At 48.0% G+C, this 13384-nt stretch overlaps 1 protein-coding gene and 1 long non-coding RNA gene across 2 annotated transcripts; both read right to left on the bottom strand.

The window, feature by feature from the left end:
• Nucleotides 1–895: 895 nt before the first annotated feature.
• On the bottom strand, nucleotides 896–5967 carry LOC115913277. Its single transcript, XR_004061379.1, has 3 exons — nucleotides 5870–5967; nucleotides 2691–2776; nucleotides 896–1089 (listed from the first exon to the last, which is right to left on the bottom strand). It is a non-coding gene; the product is annotated as an uncharacterized LOC115913277 (long non-coding RNA).
• Nucleotides 5968–6531: 564 nt separating this feature from the next.
• Nucleotides 6532–10782, bottom strand: MLLT11 (MLLT11 transcription factor 7 cofactor). Its single transcript, XM_030965210.1, has 2 exons — nucleotides 10570–10782; nucleotides 6532–8197 (listed from the first exon to the last, which is right to left on the bottom strand). The coding sequence occupies exon 2, from the start codon at nucleotides 8188–8190 to the stop codon at nucleotides 7927–7929; it is 264 nt and encodes an 87-aa protein (XP_030821070.1). The 5' UTR covers nucleotides 8191–8197; nucleotides 10570–10782; the 3' UTR covers nucleotides 6532–7926.
• Between the last annotated feature and the right edge of the window lie 2602 nt (nucleotides 10783–13384).

Here is a 13384-nt window from a genome sequence, read left to right as displayed (position 1 = left end):
AGGGAATTTACTGACCAAAAAAATGCTGCTTTTGGCTTAAAAATGCTGCTTTGGGCTTAAAAATGCTGCTTTGGGCTTAAAAAGCTCCTGGTGTTTTTCTGTGGAAGAGCTTGCGTTGGAATTCCAGGCAGAGATCAGTTTTGGTGAGCTTTGGTACATGGATATTTCCAGAAATTAAATCGGGGGATTCACCTCCAAAAGGTGACAACATCCCCTCAGCTTTATTTCCTCCAAAAATAACCCAAACCAGTTCCCATGAGCTCCATGGAGTTTTTATTTTTCATTTCCTCTTCCAAAGGGGAAGTTTTTTCCCCAGCTGAAGGGATTTTTTGGCAAAATCACCTGTTTTGGGGAGAAGGGTGGCAATAACTGAGGGACAGTGGAGAAGGCACAATACAGATCAGCTGCATGTTAAAAAAAAAGCGTTTAGTTGTTTAAAAATAGAAATTTTAGTTTTAAAAAGTGACATTTGTATCTCCAAAGACAAGCAGAATCCCAGGCTGCCATACCTGGATTTCCATGTGCCACCAGTTTACAGCACTGGCCAGTGTGGGAAGTAGAATATTTGCTTAAATATTGTAAAACCAAGGAAATTTTTATTTTGGGTGTTCTGATGAAAAACTCCTTCAAATTCTTTCTGAAACAAATAGGTGAAGGATGGTTTTCCCTGAGAGTGTGAGATGCTCCATGTGACAAACATTTGACGTTGCCTCGATCCAAAAATTACCAATTTTGGAAGAAGAAAATCATGGATAAAAGGGAAAACATCCCTTCCACACCCAAAGCAACACACCAAGAGAATATTTTTGTTGCCATTCCAGATCTGGTCCCTGGGATTTGCAGGTCCTTGCACAAGGTCTGTGTTCAGGCTGGAATTCCCAGGCAGCTCAGCACTAATCCAGCTGGGTGGGATTTCTTCCCATTCCCAACAATGCAGGTATTGACATCCCAGAATAAGCCTGGATCACCTGGCTGGGTGGAATTTTGGGGGGAAAGTTTCAGATCTCTGCAGGTCAAGGTTTCAAAGCACTTTTGGCATGGTAGGAAGTGGAGGGTGGAGGGGCACAGCAGGAACAGCCCTGGATTTAACTAAAAAGAGAGGAAAAAAGAGAAATTTTGCTTTATAAACACCAGGATTAGGAGGTGACAGTGTCATCATGGTGGGTGTTCCCACAGCACGTAGGGAAATGTGGGGAAGGCAGGTGAGATCCCACCTGGATGGATTTCAAAGGTTGGAAAGAGGTGGAACCAAGGTGCAAAGAAAATAAAAAGAGTTGCCAGCGATGAAAAGTTGGGAGGGAAATGAGAAAAATATTTTTCCTCCTGAAAGAGGGATGAGGAGCAATTCCTGCTTTATTGCTGAGACCTGGATGATGCTCAGCTCCTCCTGGGAATCCTAAATCATCCCTGAGCTCCAGGTTTGTCACAGAGAGACCCCCGGGCTCAGGAGTATCCACCTTGTGTTCCTTGGGGCATCCACTCTTTGTTCCACTCCTTGCCTCTTAGAAGACAATTCCAAGTCTGAAATATCCGAGTATTTCACCCCAATGGGGCTGATAGAATTCAAAGTCAAAAATTTTCATCTTAAAAAGAACTATGTGAGGAAAAAAAAAAAGTTTAATTTTGATGCCTCACTAATGGAATTTCCAGACAGGATGAAGGAGAGGAATAGAAAGGTCTCCTGGATAATTCCTGTCTCTAAGCTCCCAAGCAGCTTTAAGCACATGCAAGAGCTGCAAATTTCCACAGAATAAATATTTTAAATCTGCAAACATGAGTTTTTTTGCTTTGGGAAGGCAGAGTTTGGCCAAGCAGGGAGGAGAAAGCTCATGTGAGTGACTGAAGGTAGCACCACCTAAACAGTTTCCCCTTTGTCTCCCTGGTGGGTCCCCAGCCAGGAATGATTTGTAGTAATTTGGGAAATAATTCAGAATAATTAACAGCTTTAGAAAATTGTTTTTCAGCAGGGCAAGTCTGTAAACAGACAGAACTGATGTAACCCGTCTCTCAGAGCTGCTCTGCTTCCTAATCCTCTTTTCCTGCCCCCAAGTTAATCCAAATAATCGAGTATCCCTGGGACACGCTGGAAGAATTGGCGGTAGTAGGCAAGGCAGGGGAATGACATCCCTTGAGGAAACAAAGCAGAGCTCTGGAGCTGTGCCCTGCTTTGCCGGACACCATTTGTATCTGTCTCATAAAATAATGAGATTACAGGGCAGTTTAATGGCAGGACAAGGTGGACTGAGGCTGATATTAACGGGCCAGTATGAAGTTTTGGGTAAATAATGGAGTAGCAGGTTGGGGTTTCATGGGTTGGATGATTTAATCCCAGACTGGGATGTTCCCCTCAGGATAAAGGAACAGTCTCTGCCAAAGAGCCAACAGCCAAATTGGAGCATTTCTCTTCCTGAGGGCCTTGGGTTTCCAGGAAAAAACCCAAAATATTCCAGCGTGGTTTAAGTGGCCCCATGGACACTCAGCCCTCAGACCCCACGAGCTCACAGGAGCTGGAATGTTTTCTGTGTGGAATTAAACCTGGCTGCTCCTCCTGGCAGGGACAGTGGCACTCAGGAGCTGGAATTTTTTCCTTCTGGAATTGAACCTGGCTGCTCCTCACCTTGCTGCCCAGCCTGGCTCTGGGCACACTGGCACTCAGGAGCTGGAATAATTCCCTCTGGAATTAACCTCACCTTGCTGCCCAGCCTGGCTCTGGGCACACTGGCACTCGGGTGGCACAATCCACAGCTTCTGTTTCCACCACTTCCTCTCTTCTTGCCTTGGAAAATAAAGCAAAGAGCAGAGAAAAGAGTCAGGGTTTCCTTCTCTCTTCCTTGAATAGAAACTGAAGGGGAAAGGCTCGAGTGTGTGGCTTGAGACTCTTGGGATTATGGAAAACAATGTGGGAATGCAGCAGGTTTTAGCAGGAGAAAGAGAATAACACCACTGCAGCTCAGCAAAACAAAGGTTTCAGGGTAAACCCAGCGTAGCTGGGAGGTCCAAACAACCTCCATGATCATCAAGTCCATTTGAAGCTTTGATTGATGATCTTGGGGGTCTTTTCCACCTTGGATAATTTTATTTTTTGCACATTAATAAAGACCAGCACACAAATGAAAAGCTGTGGAAGTGGAGGCAGCAGCTGAGCAGCCCTGGCTCTGCAAAGCTTCCTTCCCTGCCCCTTCCCTTGGCTGCATCCTGCTCCCAGTGCAGGAAACTGGGACCTGACCTGTGCTGGGTGCCAGAGAGGAAAACACTTGAGCACCACGGGTCAACAAATCAGAGCTGTGGCACCAGCAGCTCCAAGAATTTAAATTACTTGTCTCTAGACTCGAGGAAAAAAAAAATGCTTAGCTTTGGGGAAGAGAACGGAATTGAGAAGTGAGGGGATTAGATAAACTTCCACTTTATCAAATTCCTAAATCCAAAGTTAATTAAAGGTCAAACAGCATAAAAAATGATTTTAAAAAACAACAGAAAGCTTTCTGTGAGAAGGAGTTATCAGAGCCTCAACATGGCGACAGGAAACATTTGAGACAATTTTCCTCTGAACTATTTAACCAGGTTTGTATGTGACAGTCAATCCATTTCTGCAACAGTTTTTATGTATTAAAACTGTTTTTATTTATTTTTAATATTTTATTTATTTTTAAAATAAATTATTCAAGTTTATAATTTCTGTTTCAATATTATTTATTTTTCAAATTATTATTTATTTTTTAAATAACTGTTAAAGCATATCAAGGGCTGCATATGGCAACATCAGCCATTTAAAATTTAATAAGAATTAAGTTATTTTTATTGGTATCCATCAATGTTTCTTCAATTAAGTTTGAACTGGGATTAAATCAATAAATCACCCCAAAAGCACTCGCTGCAAGGGGATATTGACTGAAATGAGATAAACAAACCTTCTCAGCCCCAAAAACAATGTTTCTTCCTGCAATTGACCATAGTAGCTCCTATTCAATGTAAGAATGGGGCAGGAAATTACCTAAATGGGCGCAAGCTCAGTGCAGAGAACCCACAATTCCTCTTTAAAAGGGGAAAAAAAGAGATCCTGTTCCTCGGAGATCAACAGATTATAGGCACACAGAGGGAAGGTCACCTAAAGTTCTTCTCATTTAACCCTTGCTACTTGTTTTTTTCTCTTCTTTTACCTGATTTAGTAAGTTTATCAAGTTTGTTTCATAGAATATTTGGGCTGGCAGGTGAAAACAGCCCAAGCCTGGAGTTTTCAGCACTTTGTAACCAGATTCCCCTTTAGCCCAGCTAAGGATCCCCCTTGTTCCCATTTAAAAACAGGAGAGAGACAAGAAAAGTCTTTTATCTGGAAGTGTTAAATTAAATGGTTTTGTTACAATTGAAGTGGTTGCTGATGCCATCTCGTGGGAAATGCCAAATTCACCTCTCAGAGCAGCAGGCAGGGCTGTTCCTGTTGCCCTTTTCTGGGTGGGAATGTCAGCATCTGGGATTTCAAAAGCACTCTCTGATTACTAAGCAAACATTCACCCAGGTGAACAGTCCCGCCTGACCAAAGAATTACTCACATGCAGAAGTGTTTGCGGGACGAGGCCAAAAAAAATCTTCCCAAAAATTTTCAGCAGCCTCAAGACTGCGGAGAAACAGCAGTTCGGGTTTCCCCAAACGCACAAAATTAACTTGATGAGTTATTAGGAAAAATTGTGATTACTCAAAAAGAATTTGCACTTAGAACCAAGTTAAATGGGTTTTCCCAGCCAAAAAAAAAAGGCTCAAGGAACAACGGGAAACCTCTTTATTTCCATCTAATGTGGGATAGAATAAATAAGAATAAATGGAGTAAATAGAATAAATAAGGAGCAACCTACACATCCCTTAGACCCGCTTATCCAGCAATTTCCTTACTCAGTGTTTACCCAGAGCAAAACACTCAACGCTGGCGGTTAAGAGCAAAGCAAACTGTTCCACTCTGGATTTGGCACAGGCAGGAGGAATTCTCATTATTCCTCTCTTGCAATCAGCCAAATCCATTTTCTTCAGACCTGGAGCAGCCCCTGGCCAAGCCACTCACACTGGAACCACCTTTTATTTATTTACTCCAGGGCTGGGATCCTCCTCCCTTATCTCGCCTGGTGAAAACATTCTGGGGCAGGAAGCAGCAGTCGGGCGTGTTTGGCCACATTTCAGCACTTTTACTTTCCTAAATACCCATCTGCCCTCTACTGGAGAGCGATCTTAGGGTTTTTTTCCCCAAGGTTTTCACACTCGAGGTCCCCTAGGACATTACCTGAGGTGGTTTTGGGGTTTGTGAAGGGAAGAGATTGAGGATTTGCCCTGGTGTAAGAATGCAGGACGAGGTGGGATGTTTGTGATGGGATTTGTTCTCTGGATGAGCGTCCACCACACGGGGGTTTCCCCTCCTCAAGACCCCCAAGATTGCCCCTGAGGCTCCTCCAGCCCATCCCCTCACTGGGCGCCCTCTGAACCCCTCATGGGGGTCCCTAAAGCCCCTCATGGGGGTCCCCCATCCTCACAACCTCAAGATCGCAGCCCTTCCCCTCACAGGGGTCCCCCCTCCTCAGACCTCCAAGATCGCCCTTCTCAGAGGCTCCTCCCTCAGTGGGAGTCCTTTGAACGCCTCACAGGGGTCCTCCCTCCTCAGACTTCCAAGATCGCAGCCCTTCCCCTCACCGGGGTCCCCCTCATCGGCCCCGGCACCGCTGAGGGCGCTCGGCCCTGCCCAGTTCCGCGTCTGCCCTGCCCCTCCCGCCGCGGCCTCACAAAATGGCGGCCCCGGCAGCGAACCCCTGAGGCGGCGGAAGGATACAGGACTTGCGACAAAAGAGTCCCCGGAGAGGGAGCAGAAAGATCGGGCTGGCCCCGCACTCACGCTCAGCGGGAACTGTGGGGAATGCGGGGTTTCTCCTTCTTTTCTCCGTCGCCCTCCTCGCCCTGGGGCCGTCGGGAGAGGCCTGGCAGGGGAGGGGTTTCCCTGGCGGAAGGATATCAATCAGTAGAGTCGGCGGACGGTGAGGGATTCCTGGAGTTAGGTCCGGCAGAGGCGTTTTTGCGCCAAGTATAAAATGGCGGCGGCGCCTCACGGAAGCCGGGTGGTTTAGATGTGCTTTGGGACTTTGTTAATTGGGATTTGTAAATGTATTTGTATTTATATATATGTATTTCAGTAGTTTGAGTATACCTGTCCCCTCTGAGCGCCTTCCAGTCCAGGTTTTAGCTCCCCTCAGGCCGCCAAACCCCCCCTCTCCAAGGTGTGTTACCCCTGACTTGCCCAAAATGTCCTTTTTTTGAGGTAAAATTGGAGTTCTGGGGGCTGTTTCTTCTCTGGAGTGTTTTCCTGTGAGGCTTGGAAAAGCTGAAGTGTAAATAATATCCTTAATGTGCTTATAATAATCTTTTAGGCTTAGTTTTTTCCATGCTTAAGTCTTCCACAGCATTTGCAAAGACATAGGGGTGAATTCCCAGCTCACTGTAAAGAGATTTGAGACATTTTCATGCCAAAAAAATTGATGTCAGTCTGCATGTCCACAGGAATGTGTATGTTTTGAGCTGATTTTATTTAAAGTTTCATAATAAATAACTTCTCCTGCAGGTTTTCCTAGCTGGGAACACAGAAGTCAAAACAGCTCTGCAGAGGAGAGTTTACATTTTTCATCTCTGGTTTTACACAGATGGTTCAAAATCAGCACAACTTGATTATTTCTGCAGATTACAGGAGAGCTGCATCCAATTTTCATAGTAGAATGCAGATTTTCCCAATTTTTTGGCTATTTCTGGCACTTTTTAAGTGCTGCCTCAGCCTGCCCCCAGCCACATACCCCCCAACTCTCAGGATGATTTTGGGATGCTCCACATCACTTCATCCCAATCAAACCCAAAAAAAAAAAAAAAAAGCACATTCAAGAAGACAAATCAATCCCAGAAAACAATATTGGAAAGGGAAAAAAATAACCCAACTGTTTAAAAGCCAAAATTATTCCAGGTTGGGTTTTTTCTTCCCGTTTTGAGATGATGCTCAGAAATAAACCTCAGCAGGTGAAAATCTCCCCGGAGAAAACTCAAAGCTTCCACTTGAATGAACGCAGCATTGTTTGTTGTTGTTTTTAAAGGGATTGAGCGAGTGGAAAACCTTAAATATTTTCATTTGGGGGTAAGATCCACCTTTCAGCTCTGCCCCATCCCCCTTCCACACCCCACAATGTACCCAGCGTCTGTCCCAGCACTGGGAATAAACCACGTGGGGCATAAAAAAGGGTGAAAAATTCAAATCTGGGGCAATAAGCACCCAGCCTTGACCCCACTAAGCAAAGTCAGAGCATTTCCATGTCTATTTACCCTCCTGGACATCATTTTTTCTGCTCGGGCTCACACCACAATGCTCAAAGTGATTCTTTTTCTCAAGAAGAAGGTTTGTGCTGATATCTTGAGCACATCCCTGCCTCTTCCACCTTTCATTCCCGAGGGGAAGGTTAAGGGACGAAGAGGAATTTTGAGAAATTGGGCCAGGGGAGCACAGAGGGTCGACGCTTTCTGCAAAACGAGGGCGATTCCCATTGCTCCTCGTTTACACAAAGGAGTTTCTTAAAAAAGCACTTGAGAAATGACCTGAGGGATTGTCACACGGGGGTGGCGCCTCCCAAACCCTCTGGGAATGGAGTGGGGCTGTTTCTGCCCCTTCCCCTCGTGTTTGCCCCCAATGCTGTTGTGATTCCAGGAGGAAAAGGGAGAGAGAGGAGTTGGAGATTTTTGGGGAGCCCATCACCATCGAGGCCGCGGTGAGCTGCTGAGTGAATGATGAATGGCAAAACCACCCAGAAACCAAAAAAAAAACAACCCAACAAACCCAACCCAACAACCTCCAAAGTGACACCAAAACCAAATCCTGGCAGAAAGAGAGAGCGGGGGGGGTGAGGAGTGACAGGGAGGGCTTCAAATTAAATCGAAATCTAAGGAGGTGATGCTGGCAATGGGAGCTCGCCAGAAATTAAAGCTGTTGAACTGCAGCAGACTGTCCTCTTCTTGGGAGAGCTCCTGGCTGCCTCGGTGGTCAGCAAGCTTGGCCAGGCCTCCCTTGGGCTTGTAGAGGGCCATGTCTGCCAGCCCCAGCCCCTCCAGCTCGGCCATGTCCAGCCGTGGGATCGGCATCCTCCAGTAGATGAACGAGTCGTACTGGCTGCTGATGGTGTCCAGCATTTTCGGGCTGCGGAGGGCACGAGGGGAAAGAAAAGGAAGAGAAAAGCTCTGCTAAAAACACGGGAGTTGTCCCAAAGTGGGTAGAAATCTCAGGTGTTGCTATGTTGATCCTGTCCCGTAGGATAACCCCCTAAAAAGGGGATATCCTTTTAGGATAACCTCCTAAAAAAGGGCTATCATTTTTAGGATAATCCCAAAATTTATTAGGATAATCACGTAAAAAGGGGAGATCCTTTTTAAGGATAATCTCCAAAAAAGAGGATATCCTTTTAGGATAATCCCCAAAAAAGGGGATATCCTTTTTAGGATAACCTTCTAGAAAGGGGCTATCATTTTTAGGATAATCCCCAAATTTATTAGGATAACCCCCAAAAAGGGGCTATCATTTTTAGGGTAATCCCCAAAACTTTTTAAGATAACCCCCTAAAAAAGAGATATCCTTTTTAGGATAGTCCCCTAAAAAGATGCTATCATTTTTTAGGATAATCCCAAAATTTATTAGGATAACCCCCTCAAAAGGGGAGATCATTTTTACGGATAATCTCCAAAAAAGGGGCTGTCATTTTTAGGATAATCCCAAAATTTATTAGGATAACCCCCTTAAAAAGGGGCTATCATTTTTAGGATAATCCCCAAAACTTTTTAGGATAACCCCCTAAAAACGGAGATATCCTTTTTAGGATAGTCCCCTAAAAAGGGGCTATCATTTTTTAGGATAATCCCAAAATTTATTAGGACAACCCCCTAAAAAGGAGCTATCATTTTTAGGATAATCCTCCCCAATTTTTTTTAGGATAACCCCCTAAAAAGGGGATATCCTTTTCAGGATAATCCCCTAAAAAGGAGTTGATGGTGGAGGAGAGCACGGCGTTGTGCGCGTTTCACTCTAGGCTGGGTCTAACCGCAGGCTCGAGCTCTGCCAGAGTTTTATCCACACCCTTCTCTGCACCGTAATTCGGGGGGGGATCCAAGGGATTTGTCACGCCGTGCCTCAGTTTCCCCAAGCAAACAGCATGGGAAGGGAGGGAGGGCAAGGTGGGGATTAACCCCTTCCCACCTGCTCCTCCTGAAATCCTTCCTGCCAGCTCTGGGGGAGCAGAGGTGGGAGAGCAGCACCTAAATAAACTCTTTTTCCACTCCTCCACACCTTTCCCTGTGCTGAATCCCCATGGAATGGGCAGTGAGGAGGGGTCCCTGTGCATCCCCCCTCCTCCCCTGATCCCACCCCATCCCTCCCTGCCCTGACCGAACCCTCTAGAAAGGGCTGGAAGGAGCCTCGCCCGGCATTCCCACGGCACCCCACCCATCCCTGCCGTGCCATCCATCCACCCATCCATCCACCCATCCATCCATCCATCATCCATCCATCCATCCATCCATCCATCCATCCATCCATCCATCCATCCATCCATCCATCCATCCATCCATCCATCCATCCATCATCCATCCACCCATCCATCCACCCATCCATCCATCCATCCATCCATCCATCCATCCATCCATCCATCCATCCATCCATCCATCCATCATCCATCATCCATCCCCGCTGCAGAATTCCCCCTGCAGCCCCACCCCGATCCGCAAAAAAAAAAAATTTGGGAAAGAGCAGGACAAGACGCGGATCAGCTTCTTCTCGGCGGAGCTGAGTCACTGCCTGGTTTCTCCCCGGCAGGGTTATGTCATTCACCTCCTCGATTGGCACCGGAGGTGGGGGAAGAAAAAAAACCAAACCAGACTAACCCAAAACATCCTCATTTTCCTGCTGGTTCCTTGTCTCAGAGCAGAATTCTCAAGGATGATTCAGGCGTATTTTGGATCGGTGCGATCAGCTGCTAAATTTAATGTTCTGGATGTCACTCGGAGGCTATGAAAGGCTCCTGTGTCACCCCCTCCGGGTAAACTGAGCCACAGGACTTTAAAATAATCTCTTCCCTGGGAATTTATCCCTGGGGGGGTCCATCCCTAGGGATGTGTCAGTGAGTTTTTTGCAGCACAACGGCAGAGAATTATTAATGGTGATGGGTGTTGTGGCCGTGGATTTTTAAGCTCCAAAAGGTGAAAAATTGGACTTTAGTGACAAGAGAGGGGGAAAGAGAGTTTAGTGACAAGTCAAATAATCAAATATCCAGTAAAAGGGAATGAATGTGGAGGGAAAACCCCTCTTCTGTGGCGTGTCACCCCCTTAAAAAGAGCATTTCCCACAGGCTCAGTGCGCTCTGGCTCATCCCATGGAAGCAAAACCACCTCTCTCCACTTAAAAATCCCCGCTGCCTTGTGGCTCATTTCCCCCCTCAAAAAGCAATTCCAACACCCTCCCTTCACCCAAATCCTCGCCGGAATAAAACGCATCCTCTCGCCGAGCATCCTCGCATCCCTTACCTGCGGAGGGCGGGCGGTGCCGGGAGCGCTGAGCTCGGGGCCGGGCCGGGCTCTTTTGTGCCGGGGAGCCGCGGGCGGAGGAGCAGCGTCGCTTTTGTCTGCCGGGTCTGCAATGCAGCCCCTCGAATTGCCCTTCCTCGTGGGGGGAGGATGATGATGGTGATGATGGCAGATGAGTCAGCGGCTCCCACCCGCGCCAGGGAGGGAGGGGAGGGAGGGGGGGAGGACGGCAGGGGCGGAGATGCTGCGTGCTGGACCCCCAGGCCGAGGTTATATTAAACCTGGTTCGCTTCTGAAGCCTTCAGCTGCGTGTCGGGGGGGATAATTTTCAGCCAGCAAGGAGCTGGGGAATATTTCTTTTACCTGCAAGTGAAGATATGGGGTGCTGTGGTACCCCCAAACTTTGGGAGAGCACTGTGCAGGTGAAACACGGGGAAATTTGGCTCAAAGAAACCCAATAAAATAAAAAAAATATTTATTTTATTTTATTTTTATTTATTTTATTTTATTTTATTTTATTTTATTTTATTTTTTTATTTTATTTTATTTTATTTTATTTTATTGATTTTTATTGATTTTATTTTTATTTTATTTTATTTTATTTTATTTTATTTTTTTATTTTTTTATTTTTATTTTATTTTATTTTATTTTTATTTTATTTTATTTTATTTTATTTTTTTTTTTTTATTTTTATTTTTATTTTATTTTATTTATTTATTTTATTTTAATTTTTAAATCTGAGACTGAGGCTATTCGGTCCTAAAGTCACACAGCAAAAATATCCCAGCTTTGTAGCCAAAGCCAGATGTGGAACTGGAAACAGAGGGAGACACCCAAAACTGGCATCAATCACTGCCAGGGCTGGGGGGGGCTTCACCCAGGGTGGGGGCACCTCACAGCCCACTTCACCCCACAGCTGACAACGAAGAAAACCCCAATGCAACCCCTCAGACCAGGGGATCTCCCCACCCCAGCACCTCTGAGACCCCAAACATCCTTTTTGGGGGGGCCACAGGCCACACCCATGCACCTGAGAGGCTCAGAGCAGCCCTTGCCTTCCTCTCCCTGGGCTTTGCCTGAGATTAACATTTTTTTGGTGCTTTAGGGATTTTTTTTTCTCTCTTTTCCTCCCTGTTCCCTGCGTGCAGCTCATTTCTGATGGTGCCAAGCTGTTCTGCCAGTGCTCGGCTTTCAGCCAGACTATTTCTGCCTCCTCCTCCTCTTCCTCCTCCTCCTCCTCCTCTCAGCACTGTCATGGGCAGAGAGGATGCTGCTCCAAAATAGACCCTTGGTCTCAGCTGGGCCTTTGCAGCACTCAGCACAGGGAAAATTCCAGTTGGGAGCCCTTTGGAGGATTCTGATCCCTCCAAGGGGTTGAGCTGCTGTGGTTTTGGGGGTCCCCCAGGCCATGGGGTGCAATTTAGCTGAGCAGCCTCATAAAAACCTGGATGTCACCCATCTCCTTGTTCTTTGGGGTGTCTGTCACCTGCTCGTGTGACAGCCCAAAGACTGTGGTGTCCCTCTCTGAGAAGGGACCTGGGGCTGAACCCCACGGCGACGCAGCAATGAGGGCACTGCTCTGGGTTTTGGGAGGGCTGCGAGGGGGACAATGTCCTCTGGCAGCACAAACACCAAAAAAAAAAGGGGCTCTTTAGCTGAAATGAGGTCACAAACACTCGGGGTATTATCAGGCAGGGCCACCCGCTGGCTGGGGACAGGCGTGGGACAGAGACCCGAGTGAGTGGGGACAGTGCTGCCTTGTTCGGGATTTCTGGAGTGGGAGCAGTGGGGATGGTTGGGATTTGGGGGCTGACACAGCAAGGGACGCTCTGAGGCTCACACTGGGGCGTCTCCTGTGTGGTGGCAGTGGCAGGACTGCAGTGGTGACAGTGGCAGGACTGTGATGGTGGCAGTGGCAGGACTGTGGTGGTGACAGTGACAAGAACTGTGGTGGTGGCAATGTCAGGACCACAGTGGTGGCAATGGCAGGACTGAAGTGGTGGCAGTGATAGGACTGTGGTGGTGGCAGTGGCAGGACCACAGTGGTGGCAGTGACAGGACAATGGTGGTGGCAGTGGCAGGACCACGGTGGTGGCAGTGACAGGACCACAGAGGTGGCAGCAGCTCACCAGATGTTGTGCAAGCGGAAGGGCGCCGAGCTGGAAATGGTGACACCACTCAACTCCAGCTGCAGGGTGTTCCCACGCCTTCGGGTGCCCCGGGGGCTCTGGGGTACCCATGGAAACAGCGGGAATAAGGCTTGGGGGCACATGGCAGCATAACTGGGACTCCCTGGGAGCCCTACCTGGTCCCCTGGCATTCCCCCAGTGCTCCTGGAAGCCCCAAGCCCCTCCACCCCCAGCTGGGGACCCTCAGCCTTAACAGGACCTCAGGAACCCCCAAGTTGCTGCTCCTGGGACCCTGGACCCCCACTCCTACCGGGACCCCCATTCCTACCGGGACCCCAGCCCCCATTCCTACCGGGACCCCAGGATCCCACTCCTACCGGGACCCCCACTCCTACCGGGACCCCAGGATCCCACTCCTACCGGGACCACCACTCCTACCGGGACCACCACTCCTGCCGGGACCCCCACTTCTACCAGGACCCCAGGATCCTATTCCTACCGGGACCCCAGCCCCATTCCTACCGGGACCCCAGCCCCATTCCTACCGGGACCCCGGGCCCCCATTCCTACCGGGACCCCAGCCCCATTCCTACCGGGACCCCAGGATCCCATTCCTACCGGGACCCCAGGACCCCATTCCTACCGGGACCCCGGGCCCCCATTCCTACCGGGACCCCAGCCCCAT

This window comes from Camarhynchus parvulus, chromosome 25 (genome assembly GCF_901933205.1).
Source record: "Camarhynchus parvulus chromosome 25, STF_HiC, whole genome shotgun sequence".
NCBI lineage: Eukaryota > Metazoa > Chordata > Aves > Passeriformes > Thraupidae > Camarhynchus > Camarhynchus parvulus.
This window is presented reverse-complemented; position numbering and strand designations above follow the sequence as displayed.

Coding starts and splice junctions, on each gene's coding strand:
- MLLT11 (XM_030965210.1), bottom strand. CDS start 8,190: ATGCTGGACACCATCAGCAGCCAGTACGACTCGTTCATCTACTGGAGG.